The 25,923-nt window shown below is 44.6% G+C and overlaps 1 protein-coding gene across 1 annotated transcript in view; it reads left to right on the plus strand.

Moving 5' to 3' along the window:
- SLC22A3 (solute carrier family 22 member 3) overlaps positions 1-25,923 on the plus strand; it is a 634,522-nt gene that overhangs the window by 258,159 nt on the left and 350,440 nt on the right. The window contains exons 2-3 of the mRNA XM_069234623.1: positions 4,190-4,293; positions 24,585-24,739. Coding sequence (XP_069090724.1) covers positions 4,190-4,293; positions 24,585-24,739 — 259 coding nt within the window. The remainder of the gene's footprint in view (positions 1-4,189; positions 4,294-24,584; positions 24,740-25,923) is intronic.

Here is a 25,923-nt window from a genome sequence, read left to right on the forward strand (position 1 = left end):
AGGCTCATGAGTCGAAGAGTATGACCCACTTATGAATGATTGCTGCAGCATGGATTCAAGATTAAGCCCACATCATGTCTTCATTTGTGGCCTCAATTAAGGCACAAGGAAACTGTAAAGCCATTACAGGAAAAAAACACCCTAAATACCAGTGGTGTAACATTAGCCCCTGCACCGCCCATTGTGCGGGCCCCCCTCAGCACAGCTGACACTGTGCATGGGTGGTGGGCCCCTGGCCTTAGATCTCCTGATTGAGTCCCGAGAGCCCCTTCCATGCACTTTGAGGGGAGCCCCCTCCAGTTTTGTTGCACCACTGCTAAATACTAATACATTGTACTAATAAAGACTGGTTCTATTTGTGGAAATACTGATGTTTCAGATCTATTTTAGTTAGTTGCTTCAGCACAATGACAGCTTAGCTTAGGCTTGCGGTCTGTGCCCTTTTACCCAGTTATTAGGCTCTGTATTTCTGCATTCAATTTTATTAATTTTATTATTGTTTCTTTAGATGCATTGTTTTAATATTCAACTGCTATTTTGTGAAAGCATCATTGTCAGGGTTATTGATGACATATTTTGCATCATGATCTTTTCTCTGGAATCACAAGAACAGAATGCGAGGCACGCCAAATAATATTTTGCAGTGCCAACTATAAGACTGCGTAAACAATCCAGTGCTTAAGTACATACCCACATCAGACTTCTGTGTAACATAAACATGTCCACTATAAAAACATCTTGTAGGACAAAGGGTGTTAGAGGGGGTTCCTAGAATTTCCATCCATGCTGCATGCTGGTTTTCAGCAGACCTCAGCCTTTGTGTCTCCACGGATCCTGATCTGGGGACTGGCAGCCTGACCTTTTACCAAGGTAAGGGGGTGGGGTGTGCTTCTCATGGACACTGTATGGACAAATTTGGCTTACATCACCATGCTCTCGCTTAGGCCCTAGAGATTAGGCTTTTGGGTAGAAATTGTATATTCATGTTGTGACAATATGTTGTGATTGTTCATATTTACATCTCTAATTTTCACAATCCTTATACTGTTGTTTCTCACGGTCCTAATCATTGCAGCTCATGTATTTTATCGTAGATTGCAGTCCTTTCAATGAATGTATTGAAAACTGTTCTGCATCTGCTTTCTTGCGTATGTGTGTGTGTAAGAGACTTGTATGTGGAGAGAAAAGGGTAAGACTTGTTTCCACCATGATTTCCCTTCGGGGTCTTCAGAGTCCATGCAAGGCTCTCAAAAATCACCTTTACCGGTTGGGGTTTGGTGAGTTACTGCTAGAGAGCCGGGAGGGTTGAGCCACAGCTGCCATCTGGTGTAAGAGTGACTCAGTTGCCTACAATGCAGAAGTACTCCCACCCCAAATCCAGCAGTCTCGTCAGAGATTGAGAGTCATTATGACACTGATGACATACTACATTTCATTAAACATAAATCTTTTGCCATTGATTTGGGAAATGCTGCACTAAGGGATTTACTCAGTTGTTAAAATAAACTAGAGTAAATCACAGTGGTGCTTGAACCATTTTTAGAGTCGGGGTGCTGTCATCAATGTGCAACACTGAAATCCTAGGGACAGTGAAAAATCGAAGAATCTCACACACAACGAGTAGACCAAATGAGCCACACCCATCAAGCAAGAGAGGGGTAAGAATGTTGTATGTATCTGGTGGTGCATTTTGGAGCATGTTATCTAATCTCTCCTCCACAAACTTGTTCACCAAGGCGTGTTATACACCAAAATGCATTGGGTGACATTGTTGATGATCGCACTGTCATAAACTTTCAACTTCAATGTGAGCCTCATTGTTTCTTTAGCAGTGGCGTGCGCGTCTTCACGTGTGTGGAGGAGAGGTTGGATGTTTGGGGGCACCTCACCCAAATGTGTACCACAGACCGAGGGTCCTAACAAATCTAGAGTGTTGCTAGTGTTGCAGGGTGCTCCTTATTGGAGCCACTCTCCACCTAAAAGTGGGAACTACCCAAAGTTCTCTTTCTTTTCTTTTTTGCATAATTTATATGCCACTCTAACCCTGAAAGGGTTTTATATATACATATATATATATATATATATATATATATATATATATATATATATATATATATATATATATATATGTTTTTGTGTGGGAAGACATCCCTTCGTACAGAAAAACAATACTGGCTGTAACGCAGGCACCCTTGCACCATGGTGTAAGGGTGCCTGTGTTAGAACTAGGCAACTCCCAGTGCGCCAGCCCAGGGATAGCCCTGAAGAGCGCCATATTTAATTCGACATGGCGTTTTTAGCTCTCTCCCATTAATACAATGCATCTAAGCAACTTGTCTTGCTGCTCTGCGTTGCATAAATTCTATTTGTCTTCCCTAAAATGTAGGTATTTGGGCTTAACAATCGGGAGACTCCCTCCTGAATCTGGTGTGTTGGCATGTACGTAAAAGGAACCCTGGAAAATGTTTTCATACTAGCCTCATATCACAGTGCAAATCTTTTGACTAAAAGGCTTAGCTTTTAAAGGCCGTTTAGGCGAAAAAACCTTATGAAATATACCAATGGTTTTATCATACCACTGCAAATCGTGTATTTGACTGTAAGAAATATGTGTGTTACTGCATCAAAATGTTGCAGTCTCAAGCAGCTGCTTCCCCACAACCTACCAGGGGTTGTCTCAGTGCCCTTTACAGTCAGCCCAGCCTTGACCATCATTTGACACACATTATTACATTTATGGTTCTGAACCAGAAGTCCTAGTTTCCACACCAGACCTTTATTCTTGTACCTTTGTTTTTTAAAATAAATGGTGTTAATCTGGTATTGGCAATGGATAGCATCTACATCCTTGATAGGAGTGTTACATGGGTAAGTCTAGCCAATCCCTTCTTTTATAATCAATACATGGGGACATCTATTTATCCTTGTAAATAACCCCTTAATAAATAGAACCCCGATTTTGCAGTTCACAAAATATACCCACTGGAGTGCCCCTTCTACTTGGTACAGCATAGATTCACTGAATTCAGTTCAGTTTTATCTAGCAATAGTAGCCGTAAAAGTAAAATAAATACATTCAAACATTCACCATAATTACAGTATATACATTAAAAAGAACACATGAAAGAAAATATACAAAAACAGAAATTGTGATCTAGATCTTGAAAACATATATTAAAAACAACCATCCACCTGAATAAATTAAAAGCGTGGATAACAAAGCCGCAGTAGTAAAATGTAATTCCCGCAGCAATGGTTTAAGGCATTTGACTCGGAAATGTGAATAGATCATAAAAAACGGAATGTGTCATGGTTTGTAACGGCTGATTGTCAGAGACAGAGAAATGTTATTAGAAGCGGTCCACCCTCTAGGGACAGATAGTGTATGATGCATAACTCAGTTAGATACAGAAAAGATTACTCTCATAAATATCACAGCCAGGAAAGAGACAAGATTACGCTCATAAACATTTGAAACAATATCAAGATAGAGAAAATATTACTAAAAATATTAGGGTCAGGATCAAGAAATAGAAAAGATAACGCTCATAAACATTTGAAACAAGATCAAGATAGAGAGAATATCGCTCTCATAAATATTTGGAACAGGATCAAGAGAAATTATTACGCTCGTAAACATTTGAAAAACAATCAAAATAGACAAACTATTACACACCCATGAACACGTGGAATATGTTCATACGTTCATGATAGAGCACAAAGACATGTTTTTAACTGTAGCTTTATCAACTTTGCGAATATTATATGGATGTTCAAAAAGATCCGTGTGACCAATTTCAGCACAGACATTTTTGACATAGTTGCCTTGGGAATTTATTTATGGCATTTAAACTTAAACAGTCCCGGATAATCTCACGGAGGGGTCTTTTAAAGCACCACACATCACAGGAATGTGAAACAGTCTAAATAGATGGCAAGCAAAACAGTGTGCGGTGTCAATTGGTGCAGGGATCTCTAGGAAATGTAGTCCCACAGGAGGCGTCTGTACAATCAGCGTAAACGTTTCCAGAGACCCTCGGCCTCTCTTCCATCAGGACCAAAAGCATCCCTTAAAAAGATACATTTTAGGTGTCTCACACTAACAATCATTGACTTTATTTATGTATCAATAATTTCAAGTTGCTGATCTTCACAATGTGACTAATTATATCTTTATTTATTCTTTTAGTACAACCTTGTGTGCGCCAACTCCTGGAGGCTCGATTTGACGCAAGCGGTTCTCAACCTGGGATTTCTGATGGGCGCGTTCACCCTGGGCTATGCCGCCGACAGGTATGTTATACTGTAAAGCATAACCAGCCCAAATAATGTACAATATGGCCCTGATTATGAGTGGGTCTGAGTGAAGGCACAATTTATCGCACCTGATAAAATCCTACTTCCCGGGTCCAGAATTTATGAGGTGCAATAATTTTTGGGGGAATAACACACGATTGCACCAAAACCCACATGTCATAAAAAATACTTTAAATGTTTCCTTTTTAAATTTTGACAGGTCAAACCTGCTGGAATTCAATGAAGAACAAGGACTTTAGCATAACTTGGAATTCTGATGCCTGAATAAACAGGAGTTTGCCTAGGGTGTGAAAGCTCTGGCTACTCATACTTGGACCCTTAGTTGGAAAATAAAGCTTGGTCTCTTTAATGTTCAGCCGTCAGACAGACAATTGAGTGTACTTGCATCTACATTTATTGTATTATACCCGATTTCTTTGAGTTGTATTCACTCGCTGGCTATCGTGATTCATGGAGAAGGATCGACGACTTCTCAGTGCGTAAAGCTGTATATATCTGTTGTACAGTGAAGTCCTCTGAGACTTAGTGTAAATATCAGGGCCAGCCTTTAGCATGGGCAACCTGGGCCTATGCCTAGAGCGCCAATATTCTGAGGGGCGCATGGAGTTGTGTGCATTGAGGCAAGGTAAAAATTGTCTAAAACATTAGGGAGGCCAGATGCCCAAAGAAACAACGGGTTTTTCTGAATAGCTGAACAACCCCCTGAAAGTGATGCAACTAAGAACTGCTAAAAAGGGCATTTCGGATGAGATGAGACAAGGATTCATTGGTTGCAGAGTTGGAGGAGGGCCAGTGGGTTTGTGGGAAAGAAAAAGGAGGGGGATTTATGTCTGTTTTGTTTAGCCATGTATTATCTTCATTTTTCAGGCCCCTGTCAGAATAAGTCTGTTGAGTTGTTAAATAGCTTGTTTCAAACAATAAAATGTATTGAACTATAGTAAGGAGCCCCAGCAATGCATATCACTTTCCATAATAAATTCTGCCAAGCGGAGCAGTGCAAAATATAAATTAAGAAGGCATCAACATAGAAAACAATATGCTTCGGAATGCTGGTAATGCAATATGTAACTAGGCTATAGTTGATATAAAGTACTTGTATTTAGAGAGATCTTTCTAAATAACTGTGTCAAAGCCAGTACTGGCTATGGTTCCGTAGGATGTGATGGATACCTGCCTAGAAGTGCAATCAGTAATAATACAAATATATCTAAGGGAATACAATATGCATTGTCTTAATTACCTACAAATATAAGAAGTGGTACTCTTCAAAGATGTTCCCAAGGTTATTCAAACTGAGGCTAGATAACTGTATACTCACCCTGGGTACCAACGTACATGGGAACGAAATATTACTTGAAAGTGGTACATTTGATGAAAATAATGTCACACACCCAGCAAGCCTGGTCAGCTTATGTCGTGGCCAGGTGGTTCATGAAACTGTATTAGTGTTAGTCGACTCAACAGTAAACACCACACCAATTTGAGTGGTTGAGTGGTTAGGAAAAGGGGGTGATCCGGGGAAAAAGGTAGCTGGTGGAACCAGAAATTAGCAAAGTATAAATATGGGTGAAACTGAGATGCTGAGAAGCCACCTGCTTTGCACAGTAAGGTTACTACATTCTGACACCACATTTTGGAACACATTAGAAGAATCTGAGTTAGGACCCTCCGTGTTAAAAATCACAATGTTTCCCCAATTCATTTAGGTCAGATGGGTTTCCTGGAGTAAGGCAATTCTAACACAGCGCTTATGGTAGATACCCAATACCCATCTGAATTGCTGAAGATTGTTTAGGTCTCTTGCACTAAGGTGAGTATGCAGCCTGTCATCCCAGATCTCTCAGTTGTCAAGACCTTTCATGTCATAGCATGCCCTACAACTGTGGTAGTTCATTGCATACTGAACTAAAAGAGATGGTTACATATCCTTGCAAGACGTGATGGTTTGTACATGCTGTGTTCGAAGACCACCCACCTCCCATTCAGGCACCCACAAGATCAGTGTATACCACATGTGGAAATAAATACAACCCCCCAACCACATCCAATGGGATACACTTGCAAAAGGCTCATAGGAAGCAGAGTGGTTAAGCACCTCTTGTCCACTGTCTTTAGGCAGGTGCAGGTGAAGCTGCACTAATGTGATAAGACAGTTTCCCACACTCACCATCACTAGTAATCCTTCAACAGTTGATCGAGGCCAGAATAAGTCTTAAATGGAAACGACATTAGAGCCCTAAGGACTCCAAATATGTTGCTAAGTTACTGCAGCAAACACCAAGGTTTCTCTTCATCCTTTCATTAAGCATGTAAATCAGCTATCCATTCAGACATTAAGACAATAATGATCATAACATTAAAAACGAATATAACTGTCCCTCATATGCATCACGGCATCCATACCTCTACTAATAATTACACTGAACCATGCAGCTCACTACATAGTGCATTCAAACTAGGAGCAAGACATCAGGCATTAGGAAAAAGCAAGTAAAAGAGGATAGAACTGTTGAGAAATCAAGCATGAAGTCCCCTTTAGTCATTATCACTGAACCAGAACAGGTCCCTGCCACCAGCTTTATCTTCAGGAATGTCACAACCATGTGAGGATCATAAACAAATGCAAGCTTTATTCTTCAGGGTTATCTTTTACTGAGTGGGGTCAAAAAAGCATACACAATATTCATATGCTGAATATTTACCTAGACGTTTGCAAATGCTCTTGTACAGACTGAGATTGAAACCCCTGAATACACCAAGTTTCGCTGCTCTCGAGCAAGACATAAAAGAGTATCCTGATCCCTATAGCTGAATAAGTGAGCTAAGATGGGCCTTGCCAGGATCCCAGAATATGACACAGTGCCAAGTGCCAGTGTGTACGTTCCACAACAAAGAAGGGTGAGAACAGATTCTCCATGGCATTGTCCATTTATACCCGTGTCCACTCTCTCTGGTATACCAATAATGCAACCGTGGCTGCACCAAAAACTGGTTTTAGGCATGGCGGTATTTGCTCTGATAATGTGGGGATCTTTTCCTTCCAGAGTGCTTTGCATTTCTGGCAGAGGCATCACTTTTAGTGTTAGAGAGGCATCACTCTGTCATATCTATACGAGTGCTGTACCTATCCAACCGTACATTTAGGTGATCCATGCACAACTTCAGGTAATCAATCTTGCCATCATTGGTAGAGCAGCTCATGTTCATACCAAGGTATTAGGTCTACACATATAGTTTCTCCAAGTTTCATGGGCTGCAGACATTGCCCCTAGCCCACAAGCCACCCCAAACCCCAGCAGCCGTGTTGACCACCAGCAGTCTGCCTCTTGCTTGGCACACTTAGGCCCATATTTTACACTTTTTGATGCAAAACTGTGCAAACACAGTTTTGCACCAAAAAGTATAGCGCCAGCTTGCGTCATTCCAGAGCGCCACCCCAGTGGCAAATTTATGGAATCCCACAAGCCGGCGCAAAGGGTCTGGGAAAATGATGTTTGCCGGGTGGAGGTGGGCGGCATGTAAAGGGGGTTTTGCTCCCAAAAAATATGCTAGGCTGGTTAGAGTAAAAAAAATGCCTTTAACCAGCCTAGCGTAATTTCCTACCACAAAACCATCCATACTACATGATTCCTGTCTTATGAAAGACAGGAGTCATTCAGACCACCCAATGGGCCAGCACAGGGGACAAGGGTCCCCAGTGCCATGTAAGGGGGCCCATTTCAGGGCCCCCAATGCACTTTAAATTTGTTTTTAAAATACCCACCTCTACTTACCTACTTACTTGAGATGTGGTCCCCCAATCCTCTGGTGTCCCTCTGGTGTGGGTGGGGTGTTTCTCGGGCTTGGGGTGGGCACCTGTGGGCTCTTTGCATGGTGTTTGACCATGGAAATGGGTCCACAAGTTCCCTAGCGTCTGTCTTGACCCATGCATTAAATAATGGCGCTAAGCAGGCTTAGCACCATTATTTAGGCCCGACTCCCCCTGTGCACCTTTTTTGCACTGGAGGATAAATAAGGAACTAGGGGCTTTGAGTCATTTTTTGGACGGGAATGCCTACCTTGCATCTCATTGACGCAAAGTGGTTTCACGCATCCAAAAAATGACTTTAACTCCAATATTTTGACGCTAGACAGATCTAGCGTCAGAATATAAATATGGAGTTAAGATTGTGCTGAATTTGTATAAACAAAAATTACGTTAATTCAGCACAAAGAAAGTATAAATATGCCCCTTAGGGTCAAATGAGATTTTCCCTTGCTTTCAAACTACTTTCCCAACCTTTCCTCAGCTCCCTACGCTTTCTGATAAAACTGTCCAATCAAGAGTGTCATTCACTATCTACATATGGAAGACAGTCACTCCTGACAGCATTGCCCACACAATAGAATGGTGTAGACTATGTGAAGCGCTACCACCAATAAAAAAAAGGCTCTAATTGTCTACCTCAAAAAATGGAAGGTATGCAACAAATACAAGCAGCAGACACAAGGTGAAAAATTACTCAGCAGGGCCAAAGTATTGATGCAACATGCAAGCAGTGAGTCTAGACCTGTTGTTTGAAGGATCTGAGACCTTACAGAGTACAGAAGTCAAAGGGCGCCATTACAACAGGCCCCAAGACAGTACCTCTCCAGAATACGGTGAAGATTAATTATTTTACAGAATCGAACTTGAGGTAAATTGATTAAATAATTGTATATTTATCATTGGTTTGGGTAAGTGTTAGCATGAGGTTAGGACAAGGGTCCCTCAATCAATTTAATGTAATTCATACAATTAATATGAAATAATTAGCTTTTATTTAATGTGAAGGGGGAGTTTACTATAGTTTACCACCATTTAGTTAAAATGAAATACAAATGACTATTTATAATGTTTTAAGGACAGAGTTAGGGTTAGCAATAACGCACAGTTATTGTATATTATTAATTGAATGAAAATAAATCTAATTATTGGTGAAATAACTATTAAGGGTAAGGTATTGAGTTAATGTGTCGTGTTAGGCCTTGACATTGAGGTCAAGGTCAAACTGAGGAGCATCAGCTGGTGGCTCAGTAGCCTAATGTATCCACTGAAGGCCGTTATACCTTGACCTTATGACTGCAGGTTTGAGTCCTGGTGGGTTTCCTGGCAATTTATTCTTCCAAGGTCGATTAAATGAGCACAATTTAGAGACAATGTAGGAGGCTGGTTCTCTATATAGTGGACGAAAATGACGTGCACTGTGCAGAGAGTTCAAGCAACCCCACTATGGTATCCAGGGGTAAAAAGCAGACCACCTAATGCTCTGTTTTTGTTGTAGTGTGGGCGAGCAGTTAGGCTAATCCAGGATATGTGTAAAGCATTTGTTGTACTCACAGTATCAATAAATGTGGGGACACACTCGGAAGAATAACTCAAGACTAATTTACAAAAATACTTTAGATTTTTATAAAATTTGTAAGACAAAGATAATTAATATATGGTAAGTACTTCTTTTCTTGTGATTTTTCAAAGTTCAGAAAATGTTCTGTTTTGTGCGTATTTATGCACCATAGGAATCCATGGCAAAAACTTTAAAAATGCATATACAATCAGGTAATGCTCTCACAAACGTCACCTTCTTTTTTTTAGGTCAAGGTCATCGGAGTGTTAAGTGGGCCAGCCAAAGAATGATGGGCAGTTCCTGATTCAAGCGGAAGCAGCGACTGAAGGTCTTGGAGCTGTTGCCCAAAGGAGAAGGCGACCACTTGGAAACACTGCAAAGTTGGACTAAAAGATAGGTCCCCTAGATCCCCTTGGAAGGTCGAGGTCGCAAGGGGTTAGGAACTCCTAGAGCACTGCTGGTTGGTCGATGCAGGGGCCAGGGAAGTTGAGGGCAGTGCAGAGAGGTCAGCCAGGAGTAGTGTGTCTTGGAGTCAGGAGCTGGCAACTTTGAGGGTGGATTGCAGGTCAACAGGACCACTCTGGGGGTGGTTCAGCAGTGTCCTGAAGCCTCTTGGCTGGTGCTTGCTTCTGGAATTTTGGAATTCTGGAGTGGACATTGCTTCTGGGTGTCTGACATTGAAGGCCGGTACCCCCAGGTAGTAGTAGGCCACAGCCCTGGAGAGTAGAAGTGCCACCAAACTTGGCACAATGGCAGGTGTTTCCTTAAGGGCAGTTGGACAGAATTTGGCTAGGCTGCTGGGTCCCGGTCATTGGTCAGTAGCTGGTCACTTTACCAGACTTCACAGGTTTCTTACTTGCAGGATGCAGGAGAGTGATACCTTCACTCTGAGGGAGGGTTTTGTCAATTTTCAGAAGGCTGGAGGTGCTCTGAGGTTTTGTGGAGTCCTTCAGGTTTCCAGGCTACACCTCAGCAGCGATGGCCGAGTCCTTGGAGCAGCAGGCAGGGTTTTGCACCTTTTTCTTTTTTCAGCACGGCTTCAGTTCTCGTGCCTTGGGTCTTCTTTGTCCTAGTCTTCTTTGTGTTCATCAAATCAAAGGTCATAGTCTAGGGATGCCCTCTAAATACTGCTTTTAGGTGGTGTTAGGGGAAGTACCTGGCAGCGGCCAATGGGCCACCTACCTTAGGGTAGCTACACCCACTACATGACCACCTCCTGTGGGACAGGGTCACATCCCTAACCCTGATTGGCTATTTTCCTACCATCCCAGATGGAAGAAAATAAAATGGAATAGTCACCTCGTCTGCCACATCTGAGAGTTGGTGCGGGCTGGGTTTGGCCACTCCTTCTTTCTTTGTGAGGTTTCCTGACAGTTTTCCCACATAAAGTGGGGGAAAAACCATTGAGTGGCCATCTGCTGCCAGCAGCAGAGGCAGAGGTCAGATTTCAAAGGCAGCAAAGCCTTTGAAGCTGACCGCTGGTGGAGGGTGCCTGCCTGGGGAAGGAGATGTGACACCGCTGCCCATGAAAGGCTTTGTGTTCTGGTTCACGAGAGCACAGCTGTCACCCCAGGCATCCAGAATCGTGTCTGGCGGTGGCAGAGTGGTTTGGTTTTGCAGGGAGCACCTCTGCGTAATTTTATAATAAATCTAACACTGACATCAATGTGGGTTCATTATTATGAGTTGTTTGATACCAAACAACCCAGGGTTCAGAGAGGCCATCATGTAGCTAGGGAAATCGTAATGACCAGTGTCCAGCACATGCATTTACTATGGCATCCCTGTACACTTAGTATGTCTAAGAATTAGCAAAGACACAGTAGGGGCATATTTGCTCATGCACACACATGCCCTCACATGCATAATGGTGCACCCTGCCTTAGGGCTGTACTGCCTGGCAGAAGGGCGACTTACTTATATTGCAGGCAGTGTTAGTGGTCATGGTACTCTTGGTGAGTGCCATGTCGAGTTTGCAACTTGGGATACACCTTGTAATGCACTTGCAACAATAGTCTGCATGAGGCTTGTATGGGGACTCTCAGAGTGGCACAATTGGTGCTGCACCTCCGAAGAGCCCTCTTCAGTACCCATGCCCTAGGTAGCAGGGGTACCACTTAATAGGGTCTTACAAAGGTGGCTGAAGTGCCAAACATAGTTTAGTTTGGGGGAAAGAGATCTGGCTCTGGGAACCGGTTTAGCAGGGGCCCAGGACACTTACCGTTTAAAACCATAACATTTTCCAGGCAAAAAGTGGGGGTACAATGTCCAAAGAGGGCCTTTCTCACAGCCAATAAACATCTTCTTATCTGTCAGTTGGGCCAAGAGACTCTTTCATGGGTCAATTGTCCTATACAGATACCCCTGTTATAGAGAGGTAATGATAATTCTTATGTTGCAATCAGGGTGATTGGGTAAAAGTGTCCAGATAATGGCAGAAAACACAATGGGGTAAACTATTAAAGATTACTCTTTTTTATTTTGAATTCTTGTATTTGGCTTTCTTCCTGTAATCCACACCATGCACTGCCTTAGAAGATGGCAGTGCACAACCACGTGCATCCAAATTTGACTTTGACTGTGAATTAGAATTTTGGTTGAACGGGATGTTCATCCTATATCTCCCAGTCACACCAGACAATACGAAATGCTCGCACAGGCGCTGTTGCCTTAGCAAAGTATTGTGATGGACTCATGTTCTCTGAGCAGTAGATTATGAATGGCAGCTCACCAGCAAATCGTGTGGGCAGTTTATGTACCTTCTTGTTGCATAAATTGCAGGTCATGTGTTCTTGAGGGTACACTTCAACATCACATTGGCCCTTAACAGATATTACGACTCATATTATGTGTTTTGAGCTCCCTCACGCCAGTCCTGTAAACTAGAAAGCACACCACAAAACCTTATCGAAAACCTTCTCACTCCTAGGTCCTGTTTAACGCCATGCATGTGATATTTCCGTAAGGAAAATTAACATTGGGCATAGGTGACCCCACACTGAAATGAACTTTATACATTCATGTAGGAAAGTATCATCTTTCTTGGCGTGTTACCCCCATTTTTACCTGTATGTCAGTATGTTTTTGCCTGTCTCACTGGGATCCTGCTCGTCAGGACCCCAGTCCTCATAGTTTGTGGCCTAATGTGTGGGTTGTCAGTAGTGCTTAACTGTGTCACTGAGGCTCTGCTAACCAGAACCTCAGTTATTATGCTCTCTCTGCTTCTAAATGTGTCACTATAGGTTAGTGACTTCATTTACCAATTTCATTTGGCACACTGGACCCCCTTATAGGTCCCTAGTATATGGTACCTAGGTACCCAAGGCTTTGAGGTTCCAGGAGATCCTTATGGGCTGCATTATTTCTTTTGCCACCCATAAGGAGCTCAGACAAACCCTTTCACAGGCCTGCCACTGCAAACTGCGTGAAATAGTGCACACAACATTTCACAGCCATTTTCATTGCACTTAAGTAATTTATAAGTCCCCTATATGTCTAACCTTCATTTACTGAAGGTTAGGTGCAAAGTTACTAAGTGTGAGGGCACCCTTGCACTAACAAATGTTCTCCCATGCTGTTCAGGGCAAATTTCCGGGACTTTGTGAGTGTGGTATGCCATTACACATGTGCACTACATATAGTTCAATACCTATATGTAGCTTCACAATGGTAACTCCGAATATGGCCATGTAAGGTGTCTAAGATCATGGAATTGTCCCCCCATTTCAAATCTGGTATTGGGGAGCCATTTCCATGCATCCTGGGGGGCTCCACCATGGACCCCCAGTACTGGCAAACCAGCTCTCTGAGGCTTGCACTGCAGCTACAGCTGCTGCCACCTCACAGACAAGGTTCTGCCCTCCTGGGGTCTGAGCAGCTCAGTCCCAGTTACAGGCTTGGGAGTGGTAGCCTCCCAGAGCCTCTGGAAATGCTTTGAAGGGCACAGATGGTGCCCTCCTTGCATAAACCAGTCTACATCGGTTCAGGAACCCCCATTCCCTGCTCTGGTGTGAAACTGGACGAAGGAAAGGGGAGTGACCACTCCCCTGTCCATCACCACCCAAGGGGTGGTGCCCAGAGCTCCTCCAGTGTGTCCCATACTTCCGCCATCTTGTTTTCCAAGGTGTGGGGACACTCTTGAGGCCTCTGAGTGGCTAGTGCCAGCAGGTGACGTCAGAGACCCCTCCTGATAGGTTCATACCTGATAAGGTAGCCAATCCCCCTCTCAGGGCTATTTAAGGTCTCTCCTGTGGGTTTCTCTTCAGATTATGCTTGCAAATTTCCATCAGGAATCCTCTGCAACCACTGCTTCATCCTCTGACCTCGGATCGACTGCAGACTGCTCCAGGAACAGCTGTAACTGCATCAAAGTATCCAGCAGGGCTACTTTTCCCCTGCAACTTCAGCTCCAGCCAGCAACTGCAGCAGTTTCCATGGTGTGTACACTCTGGGGACTCCCTGTCTTCACCCTGCACCAGAAGGACCAAAGAAATCTCCTGTGGAGTGACGGAGTCACTTCCCTGTTCCAGCAGGCACCTTCTAAGATGACGACCGGTTCTCTTGGACTCCTTTCTTGGTGACGAGCGTCCTCCTTGGAACACAGGTGGTGGACCCCTTCGACATAGACTGTCCTAAGGTCCTGCTGTCCAAATTTGGAGGAGGTAAGAGCTTGCCATCCCAGTTTGCAACAGTATACCTGTGCACTGGGTCATCTTCACCTCCTGAGGCCTCTGTGCACTATTTGCAAGAATCCTTTGTACCCAGCCTGGCTCTGTTCCCCAGCACTCTATCCTGTGATGCTAAACTCGCTGAGTTGTTCTCCGGCGGCATGAGACCTTCTTTTGTAGTGCTGTAACAAACACAATTTGAACCTTCTTTGTCCCCGTGTCCTCGGACCTCCGTGGGTGCTGCCTGGTCATCTGTAGGTTCCCTCCAGTGTTCGGAGCCCCATTTGCCCCCTCAGTCCGAGTTGAGGCCCCCAGGTCCCTCCTTGGTCCAGGCAGTACCATTTTGACGCAATCCGCAACATTGCTTGAACCAAGGCTTGTTGGACGAATCCAGCTCTGCAACTCACCTGCATCCAACATCTCCATGTGGGACATCCTTTGCATCATGCAGGAACCCGCAGCCATCTTCCTTGGTGCTCTTCTGCAGTCTTCTTCCAACCGGAGACTCCTCTTTTGCACCATCTTCTAGGTTGGCATGGGCCCCTGTCCTTCCTGGAATCTTCTATGACTTCTGGACTTGGTCTCCTCTCTTTGAAGGTCTTCAGGTCCAGGAATCTACCATTTGTTGTTTGCAGTCTTACTTGGTTCGTGCAATAACTCTAATCACGACTTGTAGTGTGTCCTAAGGAAACATGTAGTACTTTACTCCTACTTTCCTGGGCTCTGGTGTGGGGTATTGTACTCACCTTTGTGGTTTTCTTACTCTCCCAGCAATTCTCTACACACTACCCTCATCTAGGGGGAATTTGTGATTCGCATTCCACTTTCTTAGTATATGGTTTGTGTTGCCCCTAGACCTATTTTCTCCTATTGCATTCTATAGCATTTCCTTTTGTTTGCACTGTCCTATGTCTAATTACTTACCTTATTTTGGTGTATAGTGTATATACTATGTATAATACTTACCTCCAGAAGGAGTACTCTCTCTAAGATATTTTGGGCCTTGTGTCACTAAACTAAACTACCTTTATTTTTGGTAACATTGAGTATTGTCTTTACTTGTGTATAAGTACTGTGTAACTATAGTGGTACTGCAGGAGCTTTGCATGTCTCCTAGTTCAGCCTAAGCTGCTCTGCTACAGCCACCTCTATCAGCCTAAGCTGCTAGAACACTTCTGCATTTCACTAATAAGGGATAACTGGACCTGGTATAAGGTGGAAGTACCCACGGTACCCACTACAAGCCAGGCCAGCCTCCTACAATTCAGGACCTCAAACGGGTACAATCTGTGCCAGCGGTTTCCAGTTCACTGGCACTTAATTGATATCACTGGCACTTATGACAACCTGCCAAATGGTGGTGCTGTTTGTCTAAGTTAGAGATGAACACAACAACTGTTGTTTATTAATTTAATATAAATTACAAATGGCTATTACTTGCTGCCCGAGCTATTCTTGTAGCTTGGGGGTGCTGGAATAGTCTGAACTGTCACACTTGTGAAGGTTTGAGTGTTTGTAGTTGTGTTGGTACTGTCAGTGGTCCATTATCTGGAGCACTTTCTTTAATTTAGCATCAAGTGAGCCGGGTGCTTAATTTGTAAAAAAAAAAATGTTTAAATAAGTGCCCTGGCCCTTCTAAGAAGGCCACTGCTGCTTTGCCACTGGTGATGCAAGCAGCAGTGGCCTTCTTAGAAGGGCCCTGGCACTTATTTTTTTTTAATTGTTTTTACAAATTAAGCACCCGGCTCAACTGATGCTAAATTAAAGAAAGTGCTCCAGATAATGGACCAACATTTTGCAGAATGCACCATTTCAAGACAGTAGTTGTGCTTCGTGCGTCCTAGGTGGTGGGAGTGGGTGTGGGTAAACACTGTCGAGCATGACGGGATTTGTGTTGTACAATGGCCGCTTCAAGGCAAGGGGTCAACTATACAGCTTGCAGTCCAGTTTGTCATTCACATGTGTATATTCACCCTGCGGTAGGCTTCAGTACAGTCAATGTAAACGAAGGATAATTTCACATGTGAGCACAAACATACCATACGGTGTACCTCAGAACACACAATGTTTTGGTACAATATTTTGGTTGGGAAGTTATGTTTATAAAAGATGCGTTGCTTGTGAAACCTGCAGCTTGCGTTTGGCGAGTCATTTCTAGGAATAAATTAACCTGATTAATGGTGCTGCATGTATTTACTCCACATTAAAACAGATCAACATTCTGTCATCTTTAATCTCGGCAGACAGCTTCCAAGAAATAGGAAGCTTTTTAGTAAATTTCTACATGCTGAGTGTGTCTTTCCAGGGAAATGCTTTGGCAAATCTAGTTGCTCGTGTATTACTTTGTATGTAATGTGAACACGACTTTTCCCACAATCTTGTATTTTCTGAATTTTAGCAACACAATACTTTTAAACAGTTAAGCATCAATATATGTTGTACCTTGTTTGTTAGTTTGGGGGTCGACTTTGAAAGTGCCTCCCACTCGGATACCTTCATCCACATTTAGCACATTGAGCATCAGCTTGTCTTTAACCCAAGTGCAGCCTCCCTAGACCATGAGCAGTGCAGTTTTCTAATACTCAGAGACTTATTTACAAGCCCCTTGCACCACCGGTGCCTCACTATTTATATGGGAAAAAGTGATGCGCCCGTGGCGCGAGGGGTTTGTAAATAAGTCCTCAGTTCTACTGAGCCTTAACCTCTTCGTTGCGGGCGTCGGCCACTGGCCGACGCCCACACACCCTCCCTGGTGCGGGTCACGACCAGTGGCCGACACCAGGAAGGGTATCAATAAATCCTCGGGTGCGTCGCACCCGAGGATTTTGTTTTTTTTTTTAAACCCCCCCCGGGAGACACGGAAGCTTCCGTGTCTCCCCCCGCCCCCCCCACCCGCCCCTTTGTGACGTCAGCGCGCCTCACGGCGCGCTGACGTTGCAAAGGTGTTTTCCCCATCAAAGCAGGAAGCAGCCTTGCGGCCGCTTCCTGCTTTGACGGGGAAAACGGCCTTTCCCACGTTCGGGAAGGCCTCGTAAGAAAGGGGAGTGCCTCCCCTTTCTTACGAGGCCTTCCTGAAAGTGTTTCCTGGCCCCCGATCGCAGCACAGCACTTTCAGGAAGGCCTCGTAAGAAAGGGGAGACACTCCCCTTTCTTACGAGGCCTTCCTGAAAGTGTTTCCTGGCCCCCGGTCGCAGCTGTGCTGCGATCGGGGGCCAGGAAACACTTTCAGGTTTCCTGGCCCCCCGATCGCAGCACAGCTGCGATCGGGGGGCCAGGAAACACTTTGAAAAGGCCTCGTAAGAAAGGGGAGACTCTCCCCTTTCTTACGAGGCCTTCTCAAAGTGTTTCCTGGCCCCCGATAGCAGCACAGCTGCGATCGGGGGCCAGGAAACACCACTAGACGCCAGGGATTTCACTTTGGGGGGGCGGCCCCCTCGGAAAACGGGCCGCCCCCCCCCCGGGGGCATAATTAATTTTCAAAAAAAAGGTAGGTGCCCCCTGGGGGGGGGGGGGGGCCGCGATCGCGCCCCCCCCCCCCCCCAGGGGATTGTTTTTTTAAAAAATAAATAAAAATAAAAAATAAATAAAATGACAGGGGGTCGCCCGTGGGCAGGGTGACCCCCTGTGGGGGCAATTTTTTTTTTAGATGTTGTAGGGTTTCCCTGGGGGCCATTTTGGCCCCCAAGGAAACCATACAACAACTAAAAAAAATAGATTTATATATAGATCTATATTTATATATCTATGTAGATAGATACATCTATGTACATGGATATATCTATAGATATATCTATGTACATAGATATATATATATATATAGAGGTAGATCTATATATACCAAAGAGATTTATAAAGTGTGCTACTCACCTGTGAGGGTCTCAAGGCGCTTGGGGGGGGGCGGGGGGAGGGAAAGGGGCTGGGAGGTTCACTGTTCGAAAAGCCAGGTTTTGAGGCCCTTCCTGAAAAGAAGTAGGTTTTGGGTCTTGCGAAGGTGGGTTGTGAGGGCGTTCCAGGTTTTGGGTGCAAGGTAGGAGAAGGATCTGCCCCCGGTGGTGGTGTGTTTGATGCGGGGGACAGAGGCGAGAGAGAGGTCAGCTGAGCGGACGTTTCGTGTGGGGGTGTGGAAGGTGACTCTCGTTGAGGTAGGCAGGGCCTGTGTTGTGGAGTGATTTGTGTGCGAGGATGAGGATCTTGAAGGTGATCCTTTTGTCAATGGGGAGCCAGTGGAGGGATTTGAGGTGTGGAGAGATGTGTTTGTGTCGGCGGAGGTCGAGGATGAGTCGTGCTGCTGAGTTCTAGATGCGTGTAGTTTGCGCTTGAGTTTTAGAGTGGTGCCGGCGTAGAGGGCGTTTCCGTAATCAAGCCTGCTGCTGATGTGTGCGTGAGTGACAGTTTTTCTGGTCTCTGTGGGGATCCATTTGAATGTTTTTCAGTATACGGAGTGTGTTGAAGCATGAGGAGGTGAGAGCGTTGATTTGTTGGGTCATCGAGAGGGAGGAGTCTAGGATGATGCTGAGGTTGCGTGCGTGGTTGGCGGGGGTGGGTGCAGGGCCTAGCGTGGTGGGCCACCATGAGGGGTCCCAGGTGTTTTTGTGTGGGCCAAAGAGGATTATTTCGGTTTTGCTTGAGTTGAGTTTCAGGTGATTGGCTGTCATATATATATCACTTTTGTCAATATGTGTGTGGTTTCCCTGGGGGGAAAAGGGTCCGACTTGTCTAGTGGCAGTTTTAGTGCCATAAAGAAGCGCAGAAGGTTTATATGCCTACTGCAAAGAGCAAATCTGTATTTTATGTAAATAGCTGAGTACATTAGCAAAGTCTATGGAGAGATGAAGGGCACTTTTGCTGGGTGGTAATGAGGGAATCCGAGGAGGAGGGAGTGGGAGCACCAATAATGATTGTTGGACTGGGCGCAGGAGGTGCTAAAGACTGTGACGAATGGTATGTGACAAGGTGTTTTTTGAGTGTCTTGAAAGTACGTGCTGATTGAGGGAAGAAGCGCAGGTAAGGTGGCCTCTACTGTTGCACGTATCTCACACACCATCGATTTTGTGACTGTCTACGTAGGCTAGTGTTTTAGAGCAACAGTTTAGCCAATAGCAGAGATGGCATCTTGATGGATGACTGCTGCCTGCACTCGGGTTATAGAGGACCGCTCTGACATAGGATCAGAGACTGAGACATCAGATACTGAGACAGCATCTGAGGGATAGGACAATGGCGCAGACTCTGGGAGTGATTTTTCAGTCAGAGGAGTCCCATTCGATAACTCCTCTTCCAGTACATTATGAGGGAGGTGATGAGGACAGTCCTGCTGTCCCTTCGCAAGCTGTTTGTGCAACTGGGTAATAGTGGGTTAGGCCAACCCAGAGAGCAGGTGAATGCGGCGGCAAGCAGAGAGAGAGTGCTCTCTTGGGAGCTCCCCAATTTAGTTCAGCCCCAAATTCCACCACCCAAATCATATTGTGGAGACATCAAAATTATCCATGGCAAAACAAACTGGTTTTGTAAGGCAGGCACCTGTGTTTTTGGTCCTGGATTCGGCGGCCATATAGAGAAACACACTAAACCCAAACATTTCTGGAAACTAGACATTCGGGGGAGTCCACAGAGGTGTGACTTGTGTGGCGTCCCCAAAGTTTTCTTACCCAGAATACCCTGCAAAGCTGAAATGTTGAAAAAAAACTCAATTTTTCTCGCATTTCTGTCACACAAACTACAGGAATATGCTGGGATCCACAATATTCCTACCACCCAGTGACTCCTCACCTGTCCTGATAAAAACACTACCCCACTTGAGTGCCTACACCTAGTGTCTGTGTCAGGAATGGATCACCCCAGGGTCAACAGCTGCCTCACGTAAGGACCAACATTGACCGTTGTGTGATCTATTCCTGTCGCAGGCACCAGGCCTAACCACACAAGTGAGGTATCATTTTTATCGGGAGGCTTGGGGGAACGCTGGGTGGAAGGAAATTTGTGGCTCCTCTCAGATTCCAGAACTTTCTGTCACCGAAATGTGAGGAAAACTTGTTTTTTTAGCCACTTTTTGAGGTTTGCAAAGGATTCTGGGTAACAGAACCTGGTCCGAGCCCCGCAAGTCACCCCTCCTTGGATTCCCCTAGGTCTCTAGTTTTCAGAAATGCACAGGTTTGGTAGGTTTCCCTAGGTGCCGGCTGAGCTAGAGGCCAAAATCTACAGGTAGGCACTTTGCAAAAAACAGCTCTGTTTTCTGTGATGTGTCTACGTTGTGTTTTGGGGCATTTCCTGTCGCGGGCGCTAGGCCTACCCACACAAGTGAGGTATCATTTTTATCGGGAGACTTGGGGGGACACTGGGTGGAAGGAAATTTGAGGCTCCTCTCCGATTCCAGAACTTTCTTTCACCGAAATGTGAGGAAAACTTGTTTTTTTAGCCACTGTTTGAGGTTTGCAAAGGATTCTGGGTAACAGAACCTGGTCAGAGCCCCGCGAGTCACCCCATCTTGGATTCCCCTAGGTCTCTAGTTTTCAAAAATGTACAGGTTTGGTAGGTTTCCCTAGGTGCCGGCTGAGCTAGAGGCCAAAATCTACAGGTAGGCACTTTGCAAAAAACAGCTCTGTTTTCTGTGATGTGTCCACGTTGTGTTTTGGGGCATTTCCTGTCGCGGGCGCTAGGCCTACCCACACAAGTGAGGTATCATTTTGATCGGGAGACTTGGGGGGGACGCTGGGTGGAAGGAAATTTGAGGCTCCTCTCAGATTCCAGAACTTTCTGTCACCGAAATGTGAGGAAAACTTGGTTTTTTAGCCACTTTTTGAGGTTTGCAAAGGATTCTGGGTAACAGAACCAGGTCAGAGCCCCGCGAGTCACCCCATCTTGGATTCCCCTAGGTCTCTAGTTTTAAAAAATGTACAGGTTTGGTAGGTTTCCCTAGGTGCCGGCTGAGCTAGAGGCCAAAATCTACAGGTAGGCACTTTGCAAAAAACAGCTCTGTTTTCTGTGATGTGTCCACGTTGTGTTTTGGGGCATTTCCTGTCGCGGGCGCTAGGCCTACCCACACAAGTGAGGTATCATTTTTATCGGGAGACTTGGGGGGACGCTGGGTGGAAGGAAATTTGAGGCTCCTCTCCGATTCCAGAACTTTCTGTCACCGAAATGTGAGGAAAACTTGTTTTTTTAGCCACTTTTTGAGGTTTGCAAAGGATTCTGGGTAACAGAACCTGGTCAGAGCCCCGCGAGTCACCCCATCTTGGATTCTCCTAGGTCTCTAGTTTTCAAAAATGTACAGGTTTGGTAGGTTTCCCTAGGTGCCGGCTGAGCTAGAGGCCAAAATCTACAGGTAGGCACTTTGCAAAAAACAGCTCTGTTTTCTGTGATGTGTCCACGTTGTGTTTTGGGGCATTTCCTGTCGCGGGTGCTAGGCCTACCCACACAAGTGAGGTATCATTTTTATCGGGAGACTTGGGGGGACGCTGGGTGGAAGGAAATTTGAGGCTCCTCTCAGATTCCAGAACTTTCTGTCACCGAAATGTGAGGAAAACTTGTTTTTTTAGCCACTTTTTGAGGTTTGCAAAGGATTCTGGGTAACAGAACCTGGTCAGAGCCCCGCGAGTCACCCCATCTTGGATTCCCCTACGTCTCTAGTTTTAAAAAATGTACAGGTTTGGTAGGTTTCCCTATGTGCCGGCTGAGCTAGAGGCCATAATCTACAGGTAGGCACTTTGCAAAAAAACAGCTCTGTATTTTGTGAAAAAATGGGATGTGTCCACGTTGTGTTTTGGGGCATTTCCTGTCGCGGGCGCTAGGCCTACCCACACAAGTGAGGTATCATTTTTATCGGGAGACTTGGGGGAACATAGAATAGCAAAACAAGTGTTATTGCCCCTTATCTTTCTCTACATTTTTTCCTTCCAAATATAAGAGAGTGTGTAAAAAAGACGTCTATTTGAGAAATGCCCTGCAATTCACATGCTAGTATGGGCACCTCGGAATTCAAAGATGTGCAAATAACCACTGCTCCTCAAAACCTTATCTTGATCCCATTTTGGAAATGCAAAGGTTTTCTTGATACCTCTTTTTCACTCCTCATATTTCAGCAAATGAATTGCTGTATACCCAGTATAGAATGAAAACCAACTGCAGGGTGCACCTCATTTATTGGCTCTGGGTACCTAGGGTTCTTGATGAACCTATAAGCCCTTTATATCCCCGCAACCAGAAGAGTCCAGCAGACAAAACGGTATATTGCTTTCAGAAATCTGACATCGCAGGAAAAAGTTACAGAGTAAAACATAAAGAAAAATGGCTGTTGTTTTCAGCTCAATTTCAATATTTTTTTATTTCAGCTGTTATTTTCTGTAGGAAAACCTTGTAGGATCTACACAAATGACCCCTTGCTGAATTCAGAATTTTGTCTAGTTTTCAGAAATGTTTAGCTTTCCGGGATCCAGCATTGGTTTCACACCCATTCCTGTCACTAACTGGAAGGAGGTTGAAAGCACCAAAAATAGTAAAAATGGGGTATGTCCCAGTAAAATGCCAAATTTGTGTTGGAAAATGTGGTTTTCTGATTCAAGTCTGCCCGTTCCTGAAAGGTGGGAAGATAGTGATTTCAGCACCAGAAACCCTTTGTTGATGGCATTTTCAGGGAAAAAACCACAAGCCTTCTTCGGCGGCCCTTTTTTCCCATTTTTTTGGAAAAAACTAAATTGTCACTGTATTTTGGCTATTTTCTTGGTCTCCTCCAGGGTAAACCACAAACTCTGGGTACCATTAGAATCCCTAGGATGTTGGAAAAAAAGGACGCAAATTTGGCGTGGTTAGCTTATGTGGACAAAAAGTTATGAAGCCCTAAGCGCGAACTACCCCAAATATCCAAAAAAGGGCTCAGCACTGGGGGGGAAAAGGCCCAGCAGCTAAGGGGTTAAACTGTCATATGAACAACACCAACAAAATGTTTTTTGTTTACCTTGGCTTACTGCCTGTCTCCCAACCAGAAATGTCACATTTCAAGGTGTTACTCTGCTTAGAGACGTAGGACCATATTTATCGCTACTTCACGCAGTGCAGCGCAGCAAGTAACCTTGTTGCGCTGCGTGACAGGGAAAGGGCAGGAATGTGCCATATTAACAGCAATACAGCACAGTCCTGTCTTTTCTCCTGCACTGATGCCCTTTGGGCTGCCTATCTCCAACGCAGGTACCCTTGCACCTTGGTGAAAGGATGCCTCTGTTGCATGCAGGATTGTTTTTGTACAGGAAGGGGCACCTTTCTGCACAAAAACAATTCTCTGAGGCATATTCCTATTGTGTGTTGCAGAATGGGTCATTGGGCATAGTGGCATGTAGGGGGGCACAAATCAGGCCCCCCTATGCCACCCAAAAAAAATAAAAAATACCTACCTGAACTTACCTTAAGTTTCCAGGGATGGGTCCCTCCATCCTTGGGTGTCCTCCTGGGGTGGGCAAGGGTGACAGGGGGTGTCCCTGGGGGCATGAGAGTGCACCTCTGGGCTCCTTCCGAGCCCACAGGTCCCTTAACGCCTGCCTTTTCCAGGCGCTAAAAAACGGCGCAAAAGCGGCCGTACGTCATTTTTTTTGACCCGCCCACTCCCGGGCGTGAATTTTGCCCGGGAGTGTAAATACGCCGCACATGCCTCGGAGTCGATTTTTTAGACGGGAACGCCTACCTTGCATATAATTAACGCAAAGTAGGTGTCCACGCAAAAAAATTCCGCAAACTCCATGGACTTTGGCGCTAGACGCGTCTAACGCCACAGTATAAATATGGAGTTAGTTTTGCGTCGGAATTGCGTCAAAAAAACCGACGCAATTCCGGCGCAAACAGAGTATAAATATGCCCCTAAGTATCTTCTGTCCCGCCATATCCCCTTCCATCTCCACCATTCATAGGCTGAGATGATCCCAGCAGAATCTATTTTCAGACCTTCAATGTGTGCTGGTGCAGCCAGTTAATACCTGGAGGATCCAGCATGGTGTAGTTTGACGATGCCTGTTTTATGAGTATGCAGAAGTGCCCCTTTTAGTACAGAGGTATGAGTCAAACAAAGTTTTGGACAGGGTTGGATTGTGGTCAAATTTGGGTATATACCTGATTAAGCATGAGAGAGAACTGTGGGCAGATAGTCTTCTCACAGGCGCATTGTGCTGTACAGAAAATTCCATGCAGCATTGTCGATGTTATTAGAATTATCTAGTCTATATTGTCTTACGGGTTTTTCCTTTTTTTACAGGTATGGAAGAAAGGTGACATATCTCATCTCTTCCTTTGGTACTGGACTATGTGGAATTATAGTGGCATTTGCACCAAATTTCTATGTATTTGTGATCTTTCGATTCCTGCAAGGAGTCTTTGCAAAAGGGACCTGGATGACCTGCTATGTTATAGGTGAGAACTTACTGGTATGTGGTAGAGAATTGTGGGTTGTGATACACTGTCTCTTCCAGTGAAGCAGAAAAACGCTGTGTATCAGAACCGTCGAGTTACAGCCAAGTAATGGTCCCAGGTTTGATGCAAGAAAGCATGTTTCTATGGAAAAAATAATTCTATGTAAAGTGGTGGTCAATGGATATTATATATTGCAAAATATAGTAAATATGTCTTCCAGCTGTTCCCTTTGCAGATCTGGCCTGGAGACAGATTTAACTATTTTTTCATCCTCATGTTTTCCAAAAAATAATAATAAAGATACATACATACTTGTATTCATACAGGGTCTTTTGTACAGTGTTCTTCATCTATTGGCCTGTTCAATTTCTGTGCATATTTCGTGTGTGTCCTCCCACGCAGGAGGGCAATGGATCAGGCCACTTCACCCATTGGCTCTCTTTCCTGTGATGGATGGTATTTTTTTAGGGACATCTCACAAGAAGATGTTCACTTCAGAGCCAGGGCTGGTAAGCCAGCCATTTTTATTTCGACTTTCATTTCATATTTCTTTTGTTTATTGTTGCAGTGGATAATTTTTCACTTTTTTGCAAACATTTGGAAGTCATCATTAGGCGGAATAATTTTTTTGTATGACTTTTACATCTTTAACACCTATCGTTTATGTTTAAAAAACAAATAAAAAATAACGTTGCAGGGATGCCAAGGTCAGACCTATTAGCTTTGCAAATGCGTGCCCAAACTCTAGTTGCAGCACTATCAATATACATCTACTTAATGTATGGCGTTGTGGAGATGGTGTACTTCCTTTCCCATTTAAATCCCTCTAGTAGAGAGGTAGACAGCTGTCAGGAAAAACCAAGAGAAAAGTGGGACTTCTTCTTAAACCGAGTGCCTCATTCCATATTGTAGGAAAAAACGCATTGTTGAGATAGCTCATGCAAAAGAGGTTCTGTGGTGACCGGTCTAACAGTCACCCATGGGACCCGAAAGTTTAGGGAGTTGAAGCTAGTCGGAATCCTGGCATTTCTTCAAACTTCCTTGACTGTCGGAACTAAGACGTTCTCATGGAAGTATCAAAGCAGAAGACTACAACTCTGTCGTTTCCCTTAGTTCTGCCTTAAGTGGAAATATTCAGCTCCGGCCTAATGGAGACTGTGAGGTAATGAGGCGTGTTAAACAAG

This window comes from Pleurodeles waltl, chromosome 5 (assembly GCF_031143425.1).
Source record: "Pleurodeles waltl isolate 20211129_DDA chromosome 5, aPleWal1.hap1.20221129, whole genome shotgun sequence".
NCBI classification, from domain to species: Eukaryota; Metazoa; Chordata; class Amphibia; order Caudata; family Salamandridae; genus Pleurodeles; species Pleurodeles waltl.